Raw genomic sequence first — 27,472 nt, 5'->3', positions numbered from 1 at the left:
GGGTATGGATCAAATTGAGGAGAAACTTAATCCAGAATTCTCTTTCTTCTTTTTTTTTTTAATAAAAAAAAATTTGTTTTTAGCCACATCTAGACCTTAAAAAAAAGGCAAAGTTTCCAGCATGTAAAGACAGCAGGTCAGCGACTGCTCAGACAAGGTAAATTATTATTTTCTCCACTAGGAGGCAGTGTTTCACCCCATAAATTCTCATGTGGTCACAATTCTTTCACTGTTTACTTTTACTTATTGTACTGTTTATTTACACTTAAGCAGTATTGTCATCAGAAACAAGTATTCCTTTGCTGTACATAATAATAATCATCATCATCATCATCATCATCATCAATTTTATTTGAAAGCGCCTTTAAGAAAACTCAAGGACCCTTTACAAAGTAAAAAAAATATAAAACATTGAACCTATATTTTAAAAGAAGTAAGCATGTTTTTTCAGAAACTTTAACTTTTTTGTTTTTTAGTTTTACAATAAAACATCTAACAAAAAAAACAAAAAAACTGTTGAACTCCATCACAAACAATGATTATTGGCAGCTGTTCCATGTTGGAGAAACCAGCACAGTAATGCATGTGTGATTATGCAAATCAACAACTTCACATTCCCACCAACACGCCATTTTAACGGAAAGTTCACAATTTTACCTCAAATGTGAATGGTTATACAACTGCAGTTTTGAATAAGTAAAGATGTTTTTAAGTTCCAATGAAAAAAATTGATGAGTCTCCCCGCCATCACCTGAGTCTTGTCTAAAACCAAACATAATTTAAAAAGTAAATATTTAAATTAAGAAGAGCCCATTTCTATCCTCTAAATGAACTTTTTGGCACACTTTGCACCAGGTAAAAACAAAGTCTGGAAAGCAAAACACTTTCGGTGCCCTACAAGTTCATTGATATCTGGTCTTTTAGGCAGAGGTGGAGTCTCCTTATAAATAAAGATGCTCTTTAACTGCAAAATGTACAGGCGTTTGCAAATACCACCACCTACATCAGAAGATTCAGGGAAGAATCTCTGTATGCAAGGGGACACGGTTAAAGATTTTTGATCAAGCACTCTGCAAATGTGAATTAAAGCTCTATCATGCCAAAACGCAGCAACAACTAAACAAAATGTTATCTTTTATTTTAATTAAGCTTAAAAAAAGTGTCCCAAATTCTTAATTTGGATTGTAAGTTACAAAAACAGTGACAGCTCTCCCACAAATTAGTCCAGATAGAAAACATGCAAATAGTCCAGTTAAGCTTCGCTACGGATTAACATATAAAGTCCATTTTTTTATGTGTTCATCTTTTGGCTCAAAACACAGATTTAAGAGACCAGCTGTTTGTCCATCACTGAAAGAAAGACTGACTCCTAGTTGTCCATGGCAAACTGGACCGACTCAACTTCATCTGATTAGAATCTGGGCCTTCAGCGTTCCTGCAGGATCAGTGTAGGAACCCACTGATCAGGACGTAGACTCTCCTGACAGTATGCGCCCACTTCCTGCAGCCTGCAGTGGTTCGCCTGAGGGTTCTACATAGAAAAAAAAACACACACACAAAGAAAAATAAAACTACCATCCAGCATATCACTGGTTTGACTTTTAACAGACTCTGCAAACAACAAAGAGATGACAACTGTAAACTTTATTTCAGAATAAATGCCCATTTTCTGAACAAACATACCGTGACCAGCAAGCAATGGAGGTCTTTTCTCTCGTCTTGGTCTTTATTGACATCTGCAGCTCCAAGAAGCTGATGGAGCCGCTGAATCCCTGAGACCTGCAGGATGGTGATACCACTGTTGCAGCAGAAGGACTGCAGCAGGGTGAAGTGGATCTGCAGCGCCACATCCTCTTCATGGTCGGCTGCAAGGACGCACAGAACCACACTGTCTGGATCCCTAAAGAAAAGAAGAAAAAAGACTTGTATTCACATGTCTGGGATATGGAGCAATATAGAGTAAAAACATATTCATAGCTGTGCAATTCAAAAATCACAAAGCAAACCCTTAAGCATGCTTTAAGTGCCTTCAACTCACACATTGAGAAATTTCGCAGATTCATAGATGCCAACAGTCAGGCAGTTTTGCTCCTGAGATGACACCAGCAGCTCCTCCAGGGCCAGGCTCACAGACTGCATCCTGGAGCGCACAGCACAGAAGATACTACTCTGTTTTCCATAATATTCATTTCTGCTGAACTCAAAATAAAGTTTTTTAATGTTACCTCTTTTAGATGTCTAATCTGGATTTTAAAAATATTGTAAAAAAACAGAAATATTAATTGTGTAACTTTAGATACATTAGGACATCCCTGACAGATAAAGCAACACACACGTATCTACATGCATTGATTCTATCCCATACAAATTACTGTATCACTAGTTGATCATTTGTTGGCTCCTCTGTTCTTAGAACTTGTTGAATCCTGCTATAAAAGAGCCTTGAAAACCCCTGATAAGAAACCATCACTGTTGCATTCTTAACAAACACAAACTCCTACGTTTTAGCCAACAGCTTTTTTTGTGTAAAAGGTCATTCACTGTTCAGCCCCTCTGCCAATAAGTGAATTCATCAAACAGAAATCTTCTAGGGAATTTTCAAGAGTAACTCGAGCCGTTTGAAGGGACTGTGAGCTCCCAGACCAACATCTTTCTCAAAAAACATTCTGTCTCACCAGGGTTCAACTTTATGGAACAGCATTCCTATTAAAATGTGAGAAAGTAGAAGTTTTGTCACCTTTACAAAACCAATGTGGCTTCAGTAACACTGTTCTTATGTGACCAGGAATCAGAACATTTTATTACTAAACAGACATTCATTTTAAATTATTATATTTGGTTTAGTTTTATTATGCATTTGTATTTTGCATATTGTCTTTTACCTCAAATTTATATTCTTGATTGTAGTTTCTTCTTCTTTAAATCTGTTTTATTTCTTCAACCTTATCGACCTGCCGGGGGATTGCAGATGGACATGAGCCCCTGGCTAAAATCTGGCGGTTTTACACTCAAATTTCTTGTTTTTTTTATGTTAATTAACATATAATGTCCTTTTCTAAATAAATAAATAAAATAAAAATAAATATTATACTACAAAAATAAATATATATATAATAATGATAATGAAATACAAATAAGATAAATTAAAAATATTGTTCACTGTCTGCAGCTTTCTTGCAGATTGCAAGTTTGGACAGTTCAATAAAATAAAAAAAACTTAACCCAGTAGTCAAAATCTAATTTCTAAAATAATTTTGAAAAAGAACGTCTCAGTTCCAGAACTTCTAATTGGAATAAAACCTTAAAGAAAAAGTGTGATGATACTGTTTTGTAGCGCTCTTATCTCTTTACAGAGCCTGGTTTCTACACAATGGCGGGCTGCAATTTGCTTGACAGACTCCTCAACATGGCTGGGCAGTCCTCGTCAACTCACGGTGGCATTTATTCACCGCAAACTAGCGCCCTCTACTGGCGTGGAGGAGCGAAGCAGTGTTCCCCCCGTACACCTGTGCAATCAATCTCAGCAGCTCTGACATGATTTCTGCTTGTTTAAACATTTATTAGAAATATATAGTAAGAATAGAAAATAAATAAATAAATAACACTAAAAATACTGTGCAATTCGTGCATAACAATCGACATTTACAGTCCAGAAGTTTATCTTATTGAACATTTTGGATTTGGACTTGGAAATGGTTAATTTTAAGCAATCAAAGCAGAAATAATACAAAAACAAGACCAACAACATAAATTATTAGACATTAAATTGAATGGAAAATATTTACACGTCCACATAGACTAGTAAAAATTCAATTATTACTCTTAATCACAAATAGCTCTTTTGCATATAGTACATGGCAAAATGAAACTATTAATTGTGAAGATTGTCACCCCCCCCCTCAAAGATTGCTCGAAATCCAATTTATTTGATCCCACCCCTGCTTTACTTTTTTTTTCTTTTTTTCTTTTCTTAACCAAAATGATCGTTGTCCGGTTCTCAATTTCTGATTAGTTCTTCATACTTTACCATAGAACATGTTTATACTTTGGCATAGATAAAGAAAAAAAATGCAGTTATTTCAGAAGATTAAATGTTCTTAACTGCTTCATCTTTTGCATATTTTTTATATTGTTTTGTAATATGGTTTAAAATCCAAAACATTAAATTAAATTAAATTACACATTGGAACATTGGAATAACAATAATTGCAAAATTGGAATAACTTTACACCTGAGCAATCATTTGAAGCAAACCAATTATTTCTGCTTGCTCCAGTTTCTCATTTTGTGTATTATTGTCATGATAAGTTATTTTAGACAGGTCTGACATATTATTACTCCATCCATTATCTACAGTTGCTTCATTATACTCTATTTTTCAGATTTAAAATTACATATCCATCAAAGCAATAAACACTGAATGTACAGTCAAAGCGACAGTAAAGGACCTTTTACAAAAAGCAGTTAGAAACAAACAAACAAAAGTCGTGATGGAGCATTGTGAGGCTTCGTGACCATATCCTTCCTAAATTGAGAGGGGAGTGTTTCCATGAAGCACACATGGAGGCCTCCCGGGGACAACAGCTGGGGTCCATCCTGCCATCAACCAGCTTGCCTGGAGGAACCTCTAGCTGAAACACAGAGAGAGGTGGATGTGGTGGCTTTTTTCTGTTGTTCATTATTGTGGCTATCATTCATTTTGTTCATATTAGTCAGTAGTTTTCTTAGTCACTTTATGGTTAGTTATACATCTCATTTTACCTCTTTCGTTTTTACACTCACTAATTATAGTAAGCCCAAATTCTGTATTAGTGGTGTTTAATGTGGGGTTTGTGGCTTGAGGAAAGGAGGCGGGGGTCAGACGTTTGTACTTCTGTGCTGGGCTGCCATGTCATTCTGCCTGCAGAAATAAAAAAGAAAAGAAATAAAAAAGGAAAAGATCTGAACTCTGAAGATGCCCGTCTCCCCGTGGGTTTTTGGTCCACCATCAGCTTTCCACACATTTTTGGCCAACCTTCAGAAGCATATTTACCTTTACAGCCTTTGTCTCACAAAACATATTGCTTCCCATTTACAACTTTTTTCTAGGTTAAAGTTCCAGAAAGGAAAATCATTACAACCCATAAAATGATTTAAATAATACTAAATAATACTATAAAATATCTATCAAAATCAATGCAAAATTCTTTGTGCACAGGATTACCGGTAGGTCTATATACCGAATTGGCCTCTAACTACATTAAACTTACTTACGAATGACACATTTTTAAATCTCCAATTTTTAACCATTTAAAATAAGATCTTATCAACTTTCCTCATGAAATGACTTTTAGTAAATATAACATTTTACAGGTGCTTTTTTATTCTCTTCTTTTGTTTTTGTCAAATTAAGGAGAAAAGAAAAGTCAATTGTAATCCACCAAAATATTAGGAAGAAGCTCAGGTTTAGGCAGTGTGGAATGATTATGCATTTCATTATACTTTTATACTTTTTTGATTATCCATTTACTTGGTTCTTTGTATCCATGGACATTTTGTGTTGTAAGAACAGCTACAACCGGAACCGCCTTGCATCACCATAAGGGCATGGAAGTGCTGAAGGCTTTTTCTGTTTTTAGTTTGTGGTGAATTGCTTATTGAACAAAAAAACATGTAGGGATGCGGACCCAACTGTCCTTCACACCAGGACCTACTGGTCTCTTAAACTCTTGCTTGCACGGACAGACATTGAATGCCATGACTTGATTTACAGGTTATTGTATTGGAAAGTAAAGACTGCCTGCCGCAGGGGAGGGAGCTCAGAGCAGATCAGAGCAGATCCACCTGGCTCTCCTTTTGCAAAGGTTAGAAACTATATGCAGACTCTTGTGTAATTATTTTTCTTTTCCCACTTGCACATTAGGTTTTTGGTGTCCTTAACCATCCGAACCTGGGAAGGCTTTAAGGGGTCCCAACAACAGCAATCATCTGCAGTCATTCTATGCTAAAATTGGTTGACACCAGCAGCTGATTCTGCTTTGCAAGGAGGAATTCAAACCATTTCAGAGTTATGTGGGTATGGATCAAATTGAGGAGAAACTTAATCCAGAATTCTCTTTCTTCTTTTTTTTTTTAATAAAAAAAAATTTGTTTTTAGCCACATCTAGACCTTAAAAAAAAGGCAAAGTTTCCAGCATGTAAAGACAGCAGGTCAGCGACTGCTCAGACAAGGTAAATTATTATTTTCTCCACTAGGAGGCAGTGTTTCACCCCATAAATTCTCATGTGGTCACAATTCTTTCACTGTTTACTTTTACTTATTGTACTGTTTATTTACACTTAAGCAGTATTGTCATCAGAAACAAGTATTCCTTTGCTGTACATAATAATAATCATCATCATCATCATCATCATCATCAATTTTATTTGAAAGCGCCTTTAAGAAAACTCAAGGACCCTTTACAAAGTAAAAAAAATATAAAACATTGAACCTATATTTTAAAAGAAGTAAGCATGTTTTTTCAGAAACTTTAACTTTTTTGTTTTTTAGTTTTACAATAAAACATCTAACAAAAAAAACAAAAAAACTGTTGAACTCCATCACAAACAATGATTATTGGCAGCTGTTCCATGTTGGAGAAACCAGCACAGTAATGCATGTGTGATTATGCAAATCAACAACTTCACATTCCCACCAACACGCCATTTTAACGGAAAGTTCACAATTTTACCTCAAATGTGAATGGTTATACAACTGCAGTTTTGAATAAGTAAAGATGTTTTTAAGTTCCAATGAAAAAAATTGATGAGTCTCCCCGCCATCACCTGAGTCTTGTCTAAAACCAAACATAATTTAAAAAGTAAATATTTAAATTAAGAAGAGCCCATTTCTATCCTCTAAATGAACTTTTTGGCACACTTTGCACCAGGTAAAAACAAAGTCTGGAAAGCAAAACACTTTCGGTGCCCTACAAGTTCATTGATATCTGGTCTTTTAGGCAGAGGTGGAGTCTCCTTATAAATAAAGATGCTCTTTAACTGCAAAATGTACAGGCGTTTGCAAATACCACCACCTACATCAGAAGATTCAGGGAAGAATCTCTGTATGCAAGGGGACACGGTTAAAGATTTTTGATCAAGCACTCTGCAAATGTGAATTAAAGCTCTATCATGCCAAAACGCAGCAACAACTAAACAAAATGTTATCTTTTATTTTAATTAAGCTTAAAAAAAGTGTCCCAAATTCTTAATTTGGATTGTAAGTTACAAAAACAGTGACAGCTCTCCCACAAATTAGTCCAGATAGAAAACATGCAAATAGTCCAGTTAAGCTTCGCTACGGATTAACATATAAAGTCCATTTTTTTATGTGTTCATCTTTTGGCTCAAAACACAGATTTAAGAGACCAGCTGTTTGTCCATCACTGAAAGAAAGACTGACTCCTAGTTGTCCATGGCAAACTGGACCGACTCAACTTCATCTGATTAGAATCTGGGCCTTCAGCGTTCCTGCAGGATCAGTGTAGGAACCCACTGATCAGGACGTAGACTCTCCTGACAGTATGCGCCCACTTCCTGCAGCCTGCAGTGGTTCGCCTGAGGGTTCTACATAGAAAAAAAAACACACACACAAAGAAAAATAAAACTACCATCCAGCATATCACTGGTTTGACTTTTAACAGACTCTGCAAACAACAAAGAGATGACAACTGTAAACTTTATTTCAGAATAAATGCCCATTTTCTGAACAAACATACCGTGACCAGCAAGCAATGGAGGTCTTTTCTCTCGTCTTGGTCTTTATTGACATCTGCAGCTCCAAGAAGCTGATGGAGCCGCTGAATCCCTGAGACCTGCAGGATGGTGATACCACTGTTGCAGCAGAAGGACTGCAGCAGGGTGAAGTGGATCTGCAGCGCCACATCCTCTTCATGGTCGGCTGCAAGGACGCACAGAACCACACTGTCTGGATCCCTAAAGAAAAGAAGAAAAAAGACTTGTATTCACATGTCTGGGATATGGAGCAATATAGAGTAAAAACATATTCATAGCTGTGCAATTCAAAAATCACAAAGCAAACCCTTAAGCATGCTTTAAGTGCCTTCAACTCACACATTGAGAAATTTCGCAGATTCATAGATGCCAACAGTCAGGCAGTTTTGCTCCTGAGATGACACCAGCAGCTCCTCCAGGGCCAGGCTCACAGACTGCATCCTGGAGCGCACAGCACAGAAGATACTACTCTGTTTTCCATAATATTCATTTCTGCTGAACTCAAAATAAAGTTTTTTAATGTTACCTCTTTTAGATGTCTAATCTGGATTTTAAAAATATTGTAAAAAAACAGAAATATTAATTGTGTAACTTTAGATACATTAGGACATCCCTGACAGATAAAGCAACACACACGTATCTACATGCATTGATTCTATCCCATACAAATTACTGTATCACTAGTTGATCATTTGTTGGCTCCTCTGTTCTTAGAACTTGTTGAATCCTGCTATAAAAGAGCCTTGAAAACCCCTGATAAGAAACCATCACTGTTGCATTCTTAACAAACACAAACTCCTACGTTTTAGCCAACAGCTTTTTTTGTGTAAAAGGTCATTCACTGTTCAGCCCCTCTGCCAATAAGTGAATTCATCAAACAGAAATCTTCTAGGGAATTTTCAAGAGTAACTCGAGCCGTTTGAAGGGACTGTGAGCTCCCAGACCAACATCTTTCTCAAAAAACATTCTGTCTCACCAGGGTTCAACTTTATGGAACAGCATTCCTATTAAAATGTGAGAAAGTAGAAGTTTTGTCACCTTTACAAAACCAATGTGGCTTCAGTAACACTGTTCTTATGTGACCAGGAATCAGAACATTTTATTACTAAACAGACATTCATTTTAAATTATTATATTTGGTTTAGTTTTATTATGCATTTGTATTTTGCATATTGTCTTTTACCTCAAATTTATATTCTTGATTGTAGTTTCTTCTTCTTTAAATCTGTTTTATTTCTTCAACCTTATCGACCTGCCGGGGGATTGCAGATGGACATGAGCCCCTGGCTAAAATCTGGCGGTTTTACACTCAAATTTCTTGTTTTTTTTATGTTAATTAACATATAATGTCCTTTTCTAAATAAATAAATAAAATAAAAATAAATATTATACTACAAAAATAAATATATATATAATAATGATAATGAAATACAAATAAGATAAATTAAAAATATTGTTCACTGTCTGCAGCTTTCTTGCAGATTGCAAGTTTGGACAGTTCAATAAAATAAAAAAAACTTAACCCAGTAGTCAAAATCTAATTTCTAAAATAATTTTGAAAAAGAACGTCTCAGTTCCAGAACTTCTAATTGGAATAAAACCTTAAAGAAAAAGTGTGATGATACTGTTTTGTAGGTTAGGGGTAAACAGGCTCCAGTACATGCCGTCCACACACAGATCATACACAATGTCCTCTCACACCAACAAGGCATCAGGTCTCACCTGTTCTCCAAAGAGTCACAGTTTCTGCCAGAAGTCGAGTCTTCAAATCCTAAAGGTATTTCCGGCGCGTAAAAGCGCAACAGCAGCCTGGTAGTTTGAACTTTTTCACCGTCTTTGCCTGCAGGTTTTGCATTGAATGTTGTTGGCAAATTGCAGACGTCTCTCTCACACACACACAGAGTCCGGTTGCAACACGTTTTTAAAAGGACAGCCGGGGGCGGAGGCATGGGTGTGTCTGTGTTTTTATTTATTTATTTTTCTTCAGAGCTGCGACTTAATCATTTTCACTCTTAAAGGACATTTTGTGAATAAGACTACAAATAAATTAAACTTTCAATTAAACAATCTAGATGTGTGTGATTTTTTTTCATAACTCTAAAGTTTCTAGGACATGATTATTCGTGACTGCTATAGCAGCTGACCGGGAAAGTTAAAAGTACGGGAGTCACGTGATCAATTAACTATTAAATGCAATCGAGGTAAGATAATTGATGTAAAGTACAATCAAACGGCTGTAAGCGCAAATGTGGATTGACTTCTTAAAAATGTTTAAACAGTTTATAAATAATTTAGTTTATTATTCGATTTTTCTTTATTTGCTGTTGAGGATTTTAAAGGTATAAAAAAACAAGAGGAGTTTGGTAGAATTAATAGCTGTCATGTTTGTTCATTTGGGCTTATTGTGTTCAAAACTAGAAGATCTTTTTTGAGGCACCATCGTAGGTTTTATGTTAATCTTTGGATTGATAAAAGTTTACTTTGAAGTAGACTCATATTGTGTAAGAACCAAGCCTTTTTAGTCTTGTTTTAAAGTTTAATTGGACTGTTGAGTTGAATGAAAACTAATTCTTTACAGGTAATAAACTTTTGATGCTACTTATACTAAAAAAAAATCATTCTTGTCTTTTAGCTGCTCCTTTGAGGTGTCACCACACCCATTTTTCATTGTTATTTAATCCTATCCTCTGCACACCTATTACACTCATGTCCTCCTTCACTAAATCCTAAAACATCCACTTTAGTCCTTCTCTCTAGGCCTCTATAGCTTCTAATCTTAGCATTTTTTTAACCAACATAATCACTGTCCCTGCTTTAAATGTGTCCAAATCATTTCAATCTGCTTCCATGCATTTATGTGCAACACATCTTCCTCTGATGGATTCATTCCTGATCCCAGATCCTCACCATTCCAAAGGGGAACCCCAGCATCTTCATCTCTGCCACCTCCAGCTCTCCCTCCTGCCTCTCCTTTATCTCTCATTGACACTCTTTTGTCACACATCACACCTGAACCTTTCCTCTGAATGCTCCAATCTATTTGCACACACCACTTTACCTCCTTCAAAAACTGTGTTCATTCAGACTGTTGACCTTCACTACTTGAAGTCCTCCACCTTGTTCACTTCTGGTACCTGTAACCTCACCGTTCCACTTGAGTTCCTCTCATTTACACACAGATACTCTGTGTTCCTGCAGCTGGCCGTCTATTCTCCTCTTTCCAGAGCAAACCTCCACCTCAATAGATATTCCTCCTGCTCCCTGCTTTCATTATAGAATTCTATCTACAAACATTATTGTCCACAGAGATTCATGTCTAACCTTAAATGTCAGTCTGTCCATCACCACAGCAAATAAGACCTTCAAATAAGACACAGTGCAACTCCTTCAGATTTTCTATGTCCTTCTCCAGTAGCATCCTCAAAGCAAGAATTGCATCTGTACTTGTCTCTCTCTGCATCAAATCACAAATCCCCATTTCAGAGTCACTTCTCTTTCCCATAAAGTTTATTATAAAAAGCATTTCTGACATTGAAGCTGCTGCCCTCGGCTCGGCGCTGCAGGTCTTACATACCCAAATAACATACTGATGGACAGTTTTTCCCTCAGAGCAGTCAACTTACTTAACAAAAAATAAGAACTGTAAAAATATGCAATATACGATTTAAACCCTTTTTAAATTGTTTTTACATTTCACTTTACAAGTATTTTTATCTTCAACCTTGATGAGCATCACAATCTGGAGAGCGGCACATTTTTCTTTTGTTGTGCACACAATGACATTAAAGGAAACTTTGATTCAGATTTTCTATTTGACAGATGGTCAAGCTTAAAATGTTTAGGTGTAATAAATGATATCTTTGTGAGTTTACATTTTTTTTCTGAAGGAACCCAACACCACACACATTTTTCAGATCCCGAGACAAAACATATTTATTTAATTCACATCCCATCATATTACATTCATTTATAGATCATTCACTATTTCACATTGAAATGCAATGATTGTCTAACATAAACTTACAAAACAAAGAAGTTTGTAAAGTTGGAAATGTGACCCAGTGATTTTTATTTCCTTTATTTCAAAAATGAGTTTTAAACCTCCCATTTTGCATCTGTATTTGTCCAGTCTTGTCTCATTTGTTTACTGCAACTTTCTTCTCTTTAATCCTTCACCTTTAATCACAAAGAATCCATTTTCTCACTACATCTGCCCTAAGAAAAACAAACTACACTACCTGTTCACTTCAGAATTAAAAAAATATTCCTGTGCACTTTAAGTGCAATTCAACACCATCCATCCATAGTTATGACTTCCTCCAAATCGCAGCATCCGCCCACTCTCTCAGATCCTCTGTCCACTTTCACTCTATCTGCCTCAGCACCATCAGGACCAGAGCTTTCGGTCATTCTGCTCCTCATCTCTGGAAACCACTCCCACCAAACATACCAAACACGATCCCCTTCCTGTCTGTGAGTCAGATCTCAAAACGAGTTTGTTTAGAACAGATTTTTTTTTAAACTGAATTTCATTCATTTGTATTTCTGCAACTCCCCTGATTTTCAAATATATTTATATATTTTGATTGTTGTTTTTTTTATCTTCTCTTCAGTCTCCTTGATTGTGTTTAAAAAGTGCTCTTCTAAATTAAAAATTATGATAATCATCAAATCATCAAAGTCCGTTAAATTTGATATCCATTGGCTTGCAAAATAGAGTAAACTTTTAACAAAAACTTTTACTATTTGTACTTGCACCTGTGGCATATTAGATTGTCACAGGAAGATTTGAAGCCATAGACAAATATTTAATAGAGAAAAAATAACTCATTTCCATGTCACTACTGCACACTTTACAATTCCAGATTTTACTTTTCTTTAGTTAGAATTCTTATTAGATTTTATTTACAACATGTAAAGCTTCTCTTAAAGTCCATTGGGAATCAACCGTGCAAAATGCCTCTCCAAACCCATGCAGGGGTCTGCAACCTGAGGCTCAATGCGGCTCTTCTGTCCCTCCATTGTGGCTCTTTGGCTTTCAAGAAAAATGCTAACAATTTAAGTAAATAATTTTGTTCTATTGTTTTTTAGTCCATTTGTTTTATTGTCAGTTTTGTCATTTATGTTTTTTATGGATTTATGGATATTTAACATGTCACATAACTGAGCAGAATGATGGTAAAAGCTTTAATCAAAATTTTAAGCACTTATTCTGAACTTCTGCTGCACAACAGTGTCTAGTTGCTGTTGAGAGGCAAAGCTCTTAAATTATTCAATTGCAATTTATGAATACGTTTTTATGAAAAACTAGAATTTAATTCAGTGTTGGTTAAATTCAATAGTAAAAGAAAAAAAAGATGCAGGCAGACCAAAAACAAAATGGTAGAAAATGTAATGTTTGACTTTCTTCTTCTTCTTTTTGCTTCAAGTAAATCTGCTGCAGCAGGAGGATCGGATTTGATACAGCATGTATTTTATTTTGAAAGGAACTTGCACGTGTCTGCTGTCAATAAAAATAATAAGCTAAATTAGTTTTATAGCAAAAAATAACACTATTCTAATTCAACTAATGTAAATGTCTAAAACTACATTTAAAAAAATGAATGGCTTAATAATCACAAAAAATAATAAAGTTTGTTTTATTTTTAAACAAAGTGGGACTTTGCGGCTCTCTCTGGGTTTTGGTCTGTAAGAAACTGGACCAAATGGCTCTGATAGCGTTAAAGGTTGCAGACCCCTGTCCGAACCCTTTCCATTTTAGAGCAAGACATACTGTAGCATGATAGCATTCCTCTACAAAAGCATTTGCAGCATGATTCTACAGTTGCATAACCAAACACATTTCAAAAGGAATATAATTGGTGGACAGCAAAAAGCAAGATTGTTGTAATTCTGGTATTAACCCATTCCTTCAAATGAACCTCTGTTCACTCTTTAGTGGTTTAGACTGTCACAAGCTGTCGGTTTGTTTAGCATTGATCTTTGCAAAAAATCAATGATATCGGTGGACATGCATCCCTCATGCACAAACACGTCCTTTTGTTAAACGTGCACATAGACTTTTAAGTCATAATGCCATTAAAAAAAATACAAAAAAGTGTTGTTTTTTTTAATTTGATCTTCAAACTGATGGAGAAATGTTGCATTAAGCAGCAAAATGTGCTGACTTGTGTAGCACAGATGATTGCCTTGTTCCAATGCACACAATGTTAACTCCATGGATGGTATCCTGAATGATCCAAGTATCCGCTTTCAAAGGACTCCTTGGAGGCTGAAAGGACATCAATGTGGACTCCTCACCTGTTTAATACAGGATCATGGTCCCAAATCTAAATCAATTAAAAAATTAACACGCATAGTCCCTTTCACTAATAAGAAACAGTGAAAGAACAAAATAAAGTGCAAAACAAAGAGGTTATTTGCATGTAGGACTGACAAATCCCCCGATATTCATCCCATCTTTTACCTACATGCATGCAAGGGTTTTACTTTTCCCTGTGGCATCATTTTCTTTTAATCCTTTAGTTTATTTGTCTTGATTTGAAAGCATTTTTCTCAGAACTCTATCTTGCAGGCGGGGAAGGTCTCATCCTGCATGGCGACGGTGCTGTTGGATCCCAGAACTGTGACGTTCAGCTCCCGCTGTCTGTCCAAGGTGTGCTGGTACCACTCCTGCATCGACGCCGACTCAAAGGTTGGTATCAGCGTCACCTGACACAAGGACACTGTAAATTATTTGTTGACACTTTTTAAAATTTAGTTTGATTTGCCATGTTTCTCCCCATATTTTGCACTTTTATGGTTATTTACCTTTTGAGAGTTTTTCACCTGTTGTGTATTTAATAACTCAAAATCTATAACACATTCATCAGAGTTTTACAATATTCTTGAATCATTTTGTCTTTCTGTGTGTGTAAATCTTTATGTCATGCCACTTTTGGAGGCGAGAAAGATCCTAATGAAGAATTTATTAAAAAGCAAACATAGAATGGCGATCAGGCTGAAAATCCAGAAAATCAACTCAATCAGGATTTGGTAAGAGAAAAATTAGTTCTGATTCTTTGCAAAAGTAACTTTGACGGCCAGAAACATTGAAGTGAGAAGGAATCAAACAACATCCAGGGACCGGAAGCTAAACTTTTCAAAGAATGTACTGCTGAAATAAAATGTTCAGATTTAAACAACATCAAACGCTATTTACATAAAAAAAAAAAACATTTTATATTTTCGGTCAAAAAATTCAAACCAAAAAACTACAAACAAATGTTTTAGAGCCTCCTTAGTTATGTACTTTTTCTATTCACTTTTACTTCCTATTTTAATTTCAGATGTGAACTCATTCTGTTGCCAACTTTTTTTATTTTATTTTATTCAGTCTTAACCCTTCCAGTCAGCACTTCAGGCAGTCATGCAGTTTATAGATTCATCACATCCTGTGACATTGGTATTTTTATGCTTTAAATGCTATTAACTCCATAACTGAGATTTTACTTCTCTTTCCTTCTGTATTTTGGTTCTAACATACCCGTATGCCTGACTCTGAGGAGTTTTGGTTCAGTTTTTGTGTAGTCTATTCTTGGGTGTGATATTACTGCAAAAAACTGAATAAATTACATTTATTTCCAATTTAACTTAATGTGTTTGAATATGAATTTACCTTTCAAACTTTCATCCATAGCTAAATTTGTTGGGCTAAGAAAGTCAGCTTTTTGCACAGTGATTTACAATGTAAAAGGGTAGAATTTTTATTTGAAAATTAGAATAATATACATATAAATAAAAACTAGATAAATATAGTTTTTTTTTCCCAAAAAAACTCAACAAAAGTACTATAAAAGGAAAACTGATGTGTGTATTTGATTAAGCAACATTTCTTTTAGTGAACTTTTTTGCTTTGTTTCTTACATTTTTATTTTATTTTTTGTTTTCTTCCGAGTGCAAACAGCCAGCAGGAACAGCTCTGCAAGGTAAAATGTTCCATCAGCAAAATCACTAAGATGGTACGAGTCATCCATCCCCGTCTGTTTAGTCTCCTGCCTTTCGAATGTTCCAAAGCAAATATCTATGATCCAGGATGCTAAACAGCATTTTCCTTCAAAGCTTTTAAAAAATCAGCTGTGTGCCCCCCCACCCAACATGAGCACTTGCAGAACCACTTACATTTTTCAATCAACATCAAATGCACTCTGTGACTCCAAAATGATTGGGCTTGTGTTTTTATCTTGCTTTTTTTTTTTTTTTAGTACGGTAGTCAATTTCTTTTAACTGTTTTGCTTTTTATTCACCTTTTATTTTTTTACTGATGATTTGAAATAATTAACTCTAGGCTGCAGCTTTAAATATGAGGAAAGAGAGAGGTTACCTGCACAGCATCAAGCCATGAAGACTTGCCGTCCAGTAGAGCGTCCAGCGTCTGCCTCATTAGCTCCTCTCGCTCAGGACTGTTTCCACTGACGATGTAGCAGGAAGAGCGAACACACCTGAAGAAGTCCACAGTGACTGTTGGGGCGGAGGCTCCGGAGGGAATATAGGCCAGATCCACATACACACTGACGTCTCCACTGGAGTTGGGCTTTGAGGCTAGAAACAAGGGAAAACAAGAACAGATTCTAAGACTTTTGATGTGAAGGTACACATTGTTACTCCAAGGCACATTTAGATCAGAATGGTCTGACGGGCTTGAAGGGAGAACACAAAAAATAGGTCACTCTTTTGTATTACTTGGTTTGTTTAACCCTTGTGCTATCCTATGGGGTCAAGATGACCATTGACGTGTTCTCCCTACCATGACAAAGATAGATCAAGGTGGAGAGGATTTCATGTAATGGATGGAAGCCAGTGAAGATCACAAATCATTGAAGAAAAAAGTTCAGCGCACTGTCTAGTGGGTCTAGATGACCCAACTCCCAATGTAAAAGTGCCTAGATTAGCAAAAGGGTTAAATCCAAAAAAAAAATTTAGGAGTAGACTGTTCCGGACAACACCCAGTTACAACAGCTGCTCCAATGGGGACAGAACATCTTAAACAGGCAATACCATCCATCTTCAGAACCCGCTGAATCCCTTGTGGGGTCACAGAGCTGCTGGAGCCAACCCTTATACAGTTGGGCCAAGGTGGGGTTCACTCTAACATGCACATAGAGACAGGCTAGAGACACCAATTAACCTGTGAAGCATGTTTTCGGACTGTGGGAGGAAGCCAGAAAAACCACACATGCACATTGGAGAACATGCAAAGTCCACACAGAAAGGCCCCAGCTAGGATTCAAACCAGGGTCTTTTCGCTGTAAGGTAAGAACGCTAACCACTACACCACCATGCAGCCTAACAAGCTACACAAGAAGGAGAAAAAGTTTAAGTAAGAGAACTTGGCCAGTTATTTCCTTCTTTTTCATCTGTGTTGTAGGGTTTTTCTACTGAAAAGACAAAGTTCTTATGTCACTTCTTATTTTTATGTACTGCTTCTCTTGAGTGGGTTTTTCTGTTAAACTGTACTGCTTGTTTGGTCTGGATGAGATTTTTCAACTGCTTAAATGAAACAGATGAAGGATCCAAGGAGATGAACATTGACATGAGACAACTCTTGGGTACATTGTCTTAAAAACAAAACCAACAACAACAGAGTTGTACCACCAAGAAGGACCTGTCTCCCACCTGAACCAGCTGAAGCTTTTGCCGGTGCTGTCCGAGCTGAAGAGGCGTTTCCCTTTGTCACTCCACTCACGGTCCTGCTTTTTCCTGAGCCTAATTTCTGGGGTCCATCAATAACCTGAAGATGCAAAAGTTCAATCGTTTACAAGACGTGATATAGATTTTGTCTAATGTGAAGCTTTCTTTTATTGTATACTTCTAAAGCAAACGAATAATTCCGTTTTAAAGAACTAAATTAGCAGCATAAGAATTGAACCACCTCTGCATCATGTTTGATCTAAATTAATTCTAAAATGTGTTAAGTGGGAGAAAAGTTGCTCAAGAATTTTAGTATAAATATAGAGTTTTTACAATAAAAATTATTGCCTTTTATTTTCTTTGTGAATATTCAGTAAACTCACCCCCTGCAGTTTCTTGCCCCGTGTCCCAGTGGCTTTTGATTTCTTCCCTTGAACATTGAGGTCAGACTGAGGAACTGGCATGGAGGCGTCGGGATTTGGAGGTAAGGGTGGACTGTCTCTGAGTGGGGCAGGAAGGGGGTCTGCAGGCAGACCCTGACTGTTGTGGAGGTCGTGGGGAGAGTTAGACGCCTCACTACACGACTCCTCCTCATCCGAGTCCAGAGCTCCATCAGCTGTGGTGGATGGGCAGTCTTCAGTGCAGACAGGAGCATTTGATTCACTCTGTGAATTGTCCTTCTTGCTCTTGTTGTTGATGGAGTGTTGGTGTGGAGCGGGGCTTCCTTTGGAGGCCTCGCCGGCACCTGACTCGGGATGCTTGAAGTGCTTAAACTCGCACGGAGAAACCAAACACAAGTCAACATCGTGAGAGGAACCCTCTAAAAGGAGTGTGTTAGGTGCAGGAGGTCGCCCCATCTCAGGGGTCTGCCCTAAAGACCGTGGTGGCTTCTTCACCGGTAAGGACAACCCTGAAAGGTGGCCTCCATTTGAGTGATGAACACTGTCATCTCCTTCTCTCTGGCTGACAGTGCTTGCTCCCTGCTCGAATGACATGGACAGAGATTCATCCACTTCTGTGGATTGAGGTGAGCTCACCTCGGCCGGCATCGAATGTGTAGTGGTTGTGGTGGCCATGGAAGGAGAAGGATCTGAAGATCCCTCTTTAAATGTGCCCAAAGGAAGGAAGCTTAGATGCTTGTCTTTCGTTTTTGTGGGGTTTTCTGGGGACTGGGGAAGTTGCTCCTCCCTTTTTTGGCATAAAACTGGATCGGCTACATCGGGGTCATTCATCCGGTCTTGAAGCCGGCTAAGTTGAGTTGCTCGGTTGCACCACACATCATCCGGAGACAAACAGTAAGGAGTGTGGCCGGCGCTGTTGGGCCGTGAATCGGGGGACGTTTGCTCGACTGTCTGTTCCTCATGGCTGTTGGGACCCTGGTTCTCTGGAGAGGACTGTGAGGGTGGGGTGTTTCTCAAAGCCCCGTCCAGTAGAGTGTACTCAGTTGGGGTTAAATCTTGCTCAACTATACACTCTGTTTTTGGCGTTTTATTAAAAGGAGAAGGAAATCCAACAACTTTAGCTTGTTTTCTGGAACTTTCAGGCTCATGAAAAAGGTTTTTCTGGGAGTTTATTTCCACCCCTTCATTTGTTGGTTGTTGTTTACTCTTTTGTGGAAACTCTGCAGCCATCACCCCTAAAGCACCTGCTTCCTCTTCCGATCTTCCAGCCGTTTCATTGCACATTTCTCTGTTCAAGCCTTTGGGGCTCTTTTCCTTTTCTGACTCACTGCTTCTCTTTCTGTCACCATTTGAAGCTTCAGCCTTCTTAAGTTTACTCTCCTCCTCAAGCTGGAGAAAATCGCGTGTCATATCTTCAGGTGTCGACATTTTGGAGCCAATTTGCTTTTTCTCAACTTTTTTTTCTTTCTGCAGCTCACTGTTCTCAGACTCTGGAATTTTAGCCACAGCGGTGGGTTTTGCTGAGTTATTTGGCATCTCAGAGTTTCGATTTTCTTTTTTGCTCTCGTTTAATTCCTTTCCGAATGATTTTCTTAACCTCTTTTCTCCTGTTTTGGAGTCATTTGTTGTTTCCTTCTTAATTTTTGTTTTATTTTCATTCTTTGGTTTGGATGAAACTGGATCCTTTTTCGTCTGATTTTTTCTTAGAAAGTTGTTCTCCTCTCTACTTCCTGTCTTTTCCTCTTTTTTCCAATCTACTCCTTTCTTTGCAGAGTTTTTCTCTGAAAATGATGCTTTATGCTTCAGTCCTGTCTCCTTTTTAGTGGTTTGATCTCTTGAGCCAGATCCATTCAATGTCTTTGCCTTTTCCTTTAACAATGCATCCTTTCCCTCTTCTCTAACTCCTCGTTCTTTCCCCTGTTTATTTGTCCCCTCTTTTTCTTTTGACTTGCAACTGTCCACACTTTCTGTCCTTTGTTTCTTCCTGTCCTCTCCCAGTCTTTCCAAGTCTCCGGTGGTCACAGTGGGCGACTGGAGGAAGTCTAGCCCCTTAAGCTTCTCTAGGCCCTGCAGCAGTTTCTCCTGGGGAGTCACGCCTGGGAATAGCACCCTCACCACTTTCTCATGAGGGCATGCTGGGTGCCACACTAACAAAGCGGTCACAGATGCGAGAACCGGAAGGGGGAGATTCTGGCCTTTCAAAGGTGCTCCATCTGGCCAGCTGTGCATGAATGTCTCGTACTCCGGACTGTTTTTGCCTGGACTCAGGATGTATAAATCAAGCTGTCCCACTCCCATTTTCTGGAAAAGTGTCAGGGGCTTAATTGGGACTCCTTGTGGTCGAAACATCGGCTGAGGTTTGATGTCTAACTTATTTAGCAGCTGCAGGGTCAGTGCTGCTTGCTGTGTGCTCTTTAAAACATCATCCACACCTAGAAAAAAGTGATCCACAATGTGTTATTTTACTTTCATTTCTGCATGTAATACAACTTTAAATGACAACACAGAACATGAATGCTCTATAAGAAAATCACATTTGTCTTTTTCCTCTACTTAGTTGGGTTTTTCCTGCTTCAGAACATCATCTTCACCAAAGATTGGCATCACTGACTCATCTACTTACTGCTCTTAGCACGGTTGTCACTTTAAACTGTCACTTTACCATCTCATTGCTCTTTTGCACTTTTCAGATTGCTGTTATTCTTCTTATTGTGACTGTTATTTTATCTATTTTATTTTATTATTTTATAAGCTGCTTGCACTGTGGGGTGATAGGAAAGTCATTTCATCTGGGCTGTATGTCATGTGTATGCAGCGTACTTGACAATAACGCTGACTTTGACTTTGACTTTGACTTAGACTTCTACATATTTCACTTACATTGCTGTTCCTCCTGCAACCTGCTGGGGGCGTTGAAGAACAGAACTCCAAGCTCTGGGGAGATGAGCTTTTTAGAAGAGTCTTCTGTGCAGACAAAAACAGTTTTACTCAGAAAAAAAACAAGTTTTCAAACACAGTTGGATTATACTTAAATGAGGGGTCAGGTTAGAGGTTAGATAAAGCTTTATTGTTCCAACAAAAGCAGAAAAAAAGAATGATGCATAGAAAAATCAGCTAAGTTATAAAATAGTATATCAACAAAGTAAAAGAATTTGAATATTGATACAAGTAGATCAGAGATAATTTAAAGGGAAACCTCCCAGCCATTTTAGCAACAAAAAAAACGGTGTGAAGCAGGGTGGAGAATTATAGGAAACGTCTGATAAAGCAAAGAGAAATCCACTAAAACATGGAGAATAAATAAGATAAAAGTTTAGTGGGGGTTTGGATTTTTATAAGCTTTCGCTTCTTCCATTCCCCTTTCAAATCTTATTTTCCAAGTCATGTATTGACTTATATTTTCTTTTTCCAGGTAAATGTTGATTTGATTTGAAATAAACTTGTTACAAACTTGTTACAAACTAAAATTACATTATTAAATGCCTGGTATGAGATGAATGATTTTGTATAAAAAAAATTTTTGATCTTATAAATAAAATCAAAAGAACCCTGATAGGTATGGTTTTGAAAAATAAAAATCTCCTACCTTTTAGTTCAGAGGTCAGTTCTTTCTCTCCTACTTTCCTCTGCAGAAAGGAAATGACTCCTGGGAGGTTTTCTGTCCCAGTATGAGTCAGTAAAACTGCATCCACTCGGTCGAGGTGACGGACCAGCTTCCAGAAACAGGCTTGAGAGTCTGACCCCCCGTCCACCAGCACCGTGAACCCGTTAATGGCAAAGAACGCACAGTCCCCGCAGCCAGCGGGGAACACATAACAACAGGGGCGGGACAGCTTTAGGAACCCCACAGAGGAGGGAGGCGGCAGCAGGTCAAAGGAGGACGCAGGGCAAAGGGTGCTAGAGATGAGGGATGTGAATCCCTGGAGAGACTCCATGGCAGGCAGAACCTCTGGGGGGTTGATGCGGAGCGTGATGGGACCCTGAAGAGATGGGTTTGCTAAAAGAGTTTTCTTCCACTGGCCAACATTTGGACAGCTGAAGGTCAGACTGATTTTTGAGTGCAGATGTGAGGAGCCAGAGCTCTCCAGATCCAGCAGCTAAAAGGTGAAAGAATGTGCAAAAACTGTATTAATTAAAAAAATTGATTAGGTGTATTATTCTGATGCTAAGTGAAGGAAGTCAGCGTTTTTTTATGCATCGACTAAATGAAAAATAACTTATTCAACTCCAATTATTTACAAAACAACAATATTGAATGGATCAAATGATGCAAACTGCTTTCTTTTGATGAATATACTTGTGTTTCAATGCAAATTCTAAACAAAAATATTAAAAGCTTCTGACTGAAAAAAGTTGAATGTCTTTGTCTCTTTAATGTTTCTTCTATTCGTATCAAAAAGCACGAGAATTTTTCAGATTATAACCACAATCATCATCGTTACTATATAAAATCAGAGTCCTTTGCTCATAATCTTTGAAAATATTGTATTTATTTCTTGAAACATTTTTTTTTAAATAGCTTTTCAGAATGTTAACTTATCTTACGCTTGAGCTTTTTCCATTGTTTTTAACCTCTTTTTTCTTCTGGATTTTGTTTTTAAATGTTATCAATAATCAGCTAGAATTTACATTGTTGCAGCTTAACTGCAACTATGGCTTTGAAATGTGCATTTAATTTATGTTTTCTACCTCATTTATACACAGACCTATAGACACGTCAGTTTGTGGTTTAAATGTTTCCTCCTTTTTTATGCAAAAAGGCTTCATCAGCCAGCGTTTGCAGACAGGACACTGTACCTGCTCTGTCAGTATTTGTGTCAGTTGACGTGCTGAAAACCGCCCTTTGTGAAACAGTAGATCTCCACTTTCCTCCGCCGTCAGGCCTGCCAAGATCAACAGCTTATGAGCCGACTCCCTGGACAGCAGAGCAAACACCTGACCAACCAACACAGATGGAAAAATCAGCTGATTTTCTCAAAAGCCTTTCAAGTCACGCTCACTTTCAATGCAATTCATTTCAGTATGTTTCTCTTGAGCTGGATATTTTTAATACAGTCAGAAATGATCAAATTTACTGTACATTTTAACATTGTTTTGGTCTTTTGATGCCATTATTGTCATTTAAATACATTTGTAACTGAATTGGACCCAACAAGAAAATGACTCCAAGCAGTTCTCCAGTACTGGCATTAGATCAGATGACAAGACTAAACTAAAAGGTTTGACATTTTTTACTAAAAGGCTGCAAAAGTGTGATTCTAAACAATTATTGGCCTTTAAACTTCAAAAACAACTGAGGTTTTCACCAAGTTCCATTTATTTTTTACCATTTAAAGTGGCCACTGTGGGTATAGAAGTATTTACAATTTATTAAATGTACATCAACAGACACTATATTACTAAAAGTACTGGCTCTCCTGCCCTGACTCACATATGACCTATAAAATGCCGTCCCATTCCTAACCCCAATATGATGTCGGTCCACCTTTTTAAGCTCTTACGGCTTCAGCTCTTCCGGGAAGGCTGCCCACAAGGTTGAGGATTGAGGAGGAATTTTTGACCATTCTTCCAAAAGTGTATTGGTGAGGTCACACACTGATGCTGGTGGAGAAGGCCTGGCTCTCAGTCTCTGCTCTAATTCATCCCAAAGGCGTTCAATTGGGTTCAGGCCAGTCATTTTTATCCACACCAGACTTTGTCATCCATGTCTTTATGGACCTTGCTTTGTGCACAGTCATGTTGGAAGAGGAAGGGGCCTGCTCCAAACAATCCTGAAGCATTCAGAGTTCCTTTCACTGAAACTAAGGGGCCAAGCCAAAGTCCGGAAAAACAACCCCACACCATAATTCCTCCTCCATCAAATTTTACACTCAGCATGCACAATCCAGTCTGAAATGTACAATTCTCTTGGCAACCTTCATCATGAGATTGGCAGATGGAAAAGCATGATTCGTCACTCCAGATACCACATCTCCACTGCTCTAGAGTCCAGTGGCGGTGTGCTTTACACAACTCTATCTGACGCTTTGCTTTGCTTTGCTTTGCACAGAATTTACTGACCTCCTGAGAGCGACCCGTTCTTTCACAAATGTTTGTGGATAAAGCCTGAGTGCTTGATTAGATACACCTGAGGTCAGCCCAAGTGATCAGGACACCTGATTCTGATCATTTGAATGGGTGACCGGATACTTTTGGTAATATAGTGCATTATAAATACTTAAAGTTATGCAGATATCACTTTAAAAAATTAAATCAAAACATTTAAAGACTAATAATTGGAAAAAGGATTTAAAAAGTCCCACCTTACTTAATATATACAAACACACACACAAACTAAAACTTTCCTGAAAGTTAGTTTTCAAACCAGATTAAAGTTTGAAATAATAAAAGTCATTTGTGTTCCAAGAAACATTGCATGCATTATAAGCTTTCTGGTGAAATCAAGAAGATACTGGCAAATTGAGGAAAATATTACATGTATTGGGAAATTGTCTACATTAAAGGAATTTATGATGCATAAATGATACTGTCAATATTTTATTAGGTAAAAATATTTATTGGAAGCATTACAAATGAATAAAAATATGTCAATGATAAATATGTCAATGAGCTGTCCCACCCACCTCTGAACAAGCCTGTTCTTGAGTCGGACTGATCAGCACCTGGATGTCCAAAACTTTTGTACAGTGTCGCAAATTCTTCTGTCCTGCAGAGGCAGACAGAGAAGGATCAAGGACTTTCAGATGGAAAGCAAAAGAGAAGCGAAAGAGACACAAATAAACAGAAAAGGGTGTTAGTAACCACAAAAACATGACTGAGAAAAAAAGGAAGGAAGAAGAGAGGGGCAGCTGAGTCCGCGGATTTAGAGAATTTAGAGGATAAAGATGAAAAGATGAAAGACTGAACCCAGCAGTTCTTCTTCCAAATTGATCAAGACTTTTCTTTATCTTTATCGTTTTTAGCTGAAACCAAAGCATATGTCTACAAATACATCACTTAAAAATAAGGTTTTATGTACTTTAAATTATATCCTTCTACTTATTTTTATTTAGTTTTAGATGATCACGCAGTTTAGAAACCAAGAAAGAGGCCAAAACAGTAAAATGATATAAAAAAGACAAAGAAACAAAAACATCCAAATGTAATCACACCCTGAATGAAGCATGTAAAATTGAAAAATCTGTAATTTGCTGACACTTTTCATTTTTAATCTCTCTAAATTATTCTTATTATTGCACTTTTGCACAAGTAAATAATTCTTACTGCCTTTTATTCACATTATGATAGCATAGAAATTATTTTTCCTTTTTTTTTTCATTAAAAATAAAAAAAAAATTACACTTTAGTTACTTTCTTCCAGGTTGCCTTTGCAACGTGTCCAGTTCACTTATAAGTACACTTTAGTTCAGAATTGTGATCATCTTTTGTTTTTCTTAAGGCTCTGCTTCTGTCTGAGGGCCCGCCTGTGTTTAACAATTGCCCCACAGCCTCCGTGCTTCCTTTTACTTCCTTCCTTCCTCAGTGACCCCTCACAGTCTGAGCTGGCGTGTTACCATAGAGACCAGGAAATTTAGTGAGAGAGCCTCCTATGAAAGGCATATTTTTATTCAGTTTTACCTGAGCCCTTGAAAGATACCGTGTGATGGGAGAGGAACTCTTGCAGGTAGAGGTTCAAGTTACAGGATTTTAAATCCACGTCCCATGAGCGAATACCTGCGGCGTAAAAGATACGCTGAATCAGCAAAATAAGGGGTGAAAAAATGTTAGCATTTACAACTGTTTTTAAGAAAGTTTGCAGCAAAATTTGTAACACCCTTTATGCAAAGAGGCAGTTTTTCTTCTTCTTTAATTACATTAAAGCATGAAAACATTTATAATTTGAAAGTAATTTTTTTTAATGCAAGTTTCAATATAAGTTTTCCAAAAAATCCTAAAATACGTCAAAAGCATATTAATCTAAGAAACTTTTAGCTTTCTTTTTGTTACTAATTTTGTACTAATCCCATAATCAAACTTCCGCATTATCAAATATTGAACATTTTTAATAATTCAATAATGTATTTATAGTTTCAGTTTATTCAAAGGTAGCACACATGATATAAAATGACACACGTGATACAGTATAACTGATTGACACCTGCTCATGCAAATACTCATCAAATCACTTCAAACTGACCTTAATATAGAATCTACTTAAAAGCAAAATTTTTATTTTCATAGCATAATAAAAAATGTAAGGCGTTACACATTTTATAGTATGTGTAACTTTATTTTTGTTACTTGAATCTCATGGTGAACTTGTAAATTAACCGTTGCTACAAAATCCAAAAGCAATCTTCATAGGTGGTGAAAAAGAAACATTTTGTATTAAAAAAAATTGAAGTGCAGCAGATAAAAACAAAACAAAATTTGAGCAAGAGTAATGTATGTCATTTTATATTAAATTGATTTTCACTTTCAATTAATGTGATGCACTGCACAAATAATACCGTCATGTAACAGAACAAAGCCATTTTTCTTTTGTGAAAAGTTGCTGACATATTTCTGGGTGTCAGCCTTCAACAAATGATGATTGACTGCTACACTTGGCTCAGTTATTGTTCTAATATCTTGCTGCATGTGGAGGCTCTGCTTTATTTCTTCATCACAGCGTATCTCATCAATTATACATCTTTCAATTTAGGCCACAGATCTGTGAACAAACCAGCAGTAAAACCTAATGCTTTAATGGATCATCATAGACCTGCTCTGCATTCATGTATCAATGGAATATTATTAACTAGTGGTCATTAGAAGGCAGGGTAACCTTGCATATCGACAGGTTGAGGTAAAACAAAGAGACCTGCAGCAAACTGCTTTTAATTAGCCCGAACCCGCAGGGATGAAGAGGGATGCTGCTGATCGAGCGTCTCCAGATGACGCACCCTCGGTTTGGGCGGCAGAATCACTGAAACGCTGCATTGTGGCCGCGCATCTTCCCCGCCGATCCTTTCATCGACGACAACTTGCGGGCATCTGAATTCTTTCGAATCCAAAACGACTCTTTGAAGCATTCTTTTTTATTGCACCTACCTCGTTCGATCTCCCCGCTGACGTGTTCCGTGCGTCTGGGGCGCGCGGTGCGTCCAATAATGATGAGCAGGGAGTATTTGTGAGGGCAGAAGTCGAGGTTTGCGGTCGGAGCGCGCCTCGCCTCCTCCTGGACCTCCCTCACCCACTCCCGGCTGCTCGCCATGTTGGATGTGATGTCATAGAAAAAGCCCGACAGAGGCTTTTATTGCAGAGATGAGAGCTGCTGCGCTGGGATGCTGCGCATCAGTCAATGGAAGCGGGTGACTTTGAACTATCACATGACCCAACCATCATTTTATCAATGAACCTTATTGATCCATTAGGCATGGCATAATTTTCTAACAATAATTCTACTTTTATTGTGTTCATCTTACAAATATAATCAGAAACAATAATTAGAATATGTATCTTTAATAATCAACAACTCACTGTAATGTACACAAGAAAAAACAACATTTATGACTAAAATTAGGATCAATTTTTGCATAACGTGCAACATACAACCTCCTCGTTTCCAGAAGAAAACATTTTACATTTTCATGATACATTAGGGTACTAATCATACGAATTCTCCTTGA

General features: G+C 37.4%; 3 protein-coding genes across 4 annotated transcripts; all 3 read right to left on the bottom strand.

Annotated features, from left to right (window-relative positions):
• Positions 1-215: 215 nt before the first annotated feature.
• On the bottom strand, positions 216-2,992 carry LOC111946817 (growth arrest and DNA damage-inducible protein GADD45 beta-like). The gene is made up of 4 exons (XM_023951316.1): positions 2,883-2,992; positions 2,039-2,140; positions 1,684-1,900; positions 216-1,531 (listed from the first exon to the last, which is right to left on the bottom strand). The coding sequence occupies exons 2-4, from the start codon at positions 2,137-2,139 to the stop codon at positions 1,427-1,429; spliced, it is 423 nt and encodes a 140-aa protein (XP_023807084.1). The 5' UTR covers position 2,140; positions 2,883-2,992; the 3' UTR covers positions 216-1,426.
• Positions 2,993-6,268: 3,276 nt separating this feature from the next.
• On the bottom strand, positions 6,269-9,716 carry LOC101163042 (growth arrest and DNA damage-inducible protein GADD45 beta). 2 transcript variants are annotated; one of them, XM_023951315.1, is made up of 5 exons: positions 9,475-9,586; positions 8,936-9,004; positions 8,092-8,193; positions 7,737-7,953; positions 6,269-7,584 (listed from the first exon to the last, which is right to left on the bottom strand). In XM_023951315.1, exons 3-5 carry the CDS (start codon positions 8,190-8,192, stop codon positions 7,480-7,482), a joined length of 423 nt encoding a protein of 140 aa, XP_023807083.1. In that variant the 5' UTR covers position 8,193; positions 8,936-9,004; positions 9,475-9,586; the 3' UTR covers positions 6,269-7,479. The 2 variants fall into 2 exon arrangements, with proteins under 2 accessions (XP_023807083.1, XP_004082280.2); XM_004082232.3 differs by lacking the exon at positions 8,936-9,004 and having other exon boundaries at positions 9,475-9,716.
• A 4,130-nt stretch (positions 9,717-13,846) lies between these two features.
• LOC101168906 (microtubule-associated protein 1S) lies at positions 13,847-27,093 on the bottom strand. Its single transcript, XM_011490275.3, has 10 exons — positions 26,895-27,093; positions 25,440-25,535; positions 24,446-24,528; positions 22,620-22,757; positions 21,409-21,919; positions 20,703-20,786; positions 17,805-20,254; positions 17,407-17,521; positions 16,115-16,332; positions 13,847-14,463 (listed from the first exon to the last, which is right to left on the bottom strand). The coding sequence occupies exons 1-10, from the start codon at positions 27,055-27,057 to the stop codon at positions 14,308-14,310; spliced, it is 4,014 nt and encodes a 1,337-aa protein (XP_011488577.1). The 5' UTR covers positions 27,058-27,093; the 3' UTR covers positions 13,847-14,307.
• Between the last annotated feature and the right edge of the window lie 379 nt (positions 27,094-27,472).

This window comes from Oryzias latipes, chromosome 22 (assembly GCF_002234675.1).
Source record: "Oryzias latipes chromosome 22, ASM223467v1".
NCBI lineage: Eukaryota > Metazoa > Chordata > Actinopteri > Beloniformes > Adrianichthyidae > Oryzias > Oryzias latipes.
This window is presented reverse-complemented; position numbering and strand designations above follow the sequence as displayed.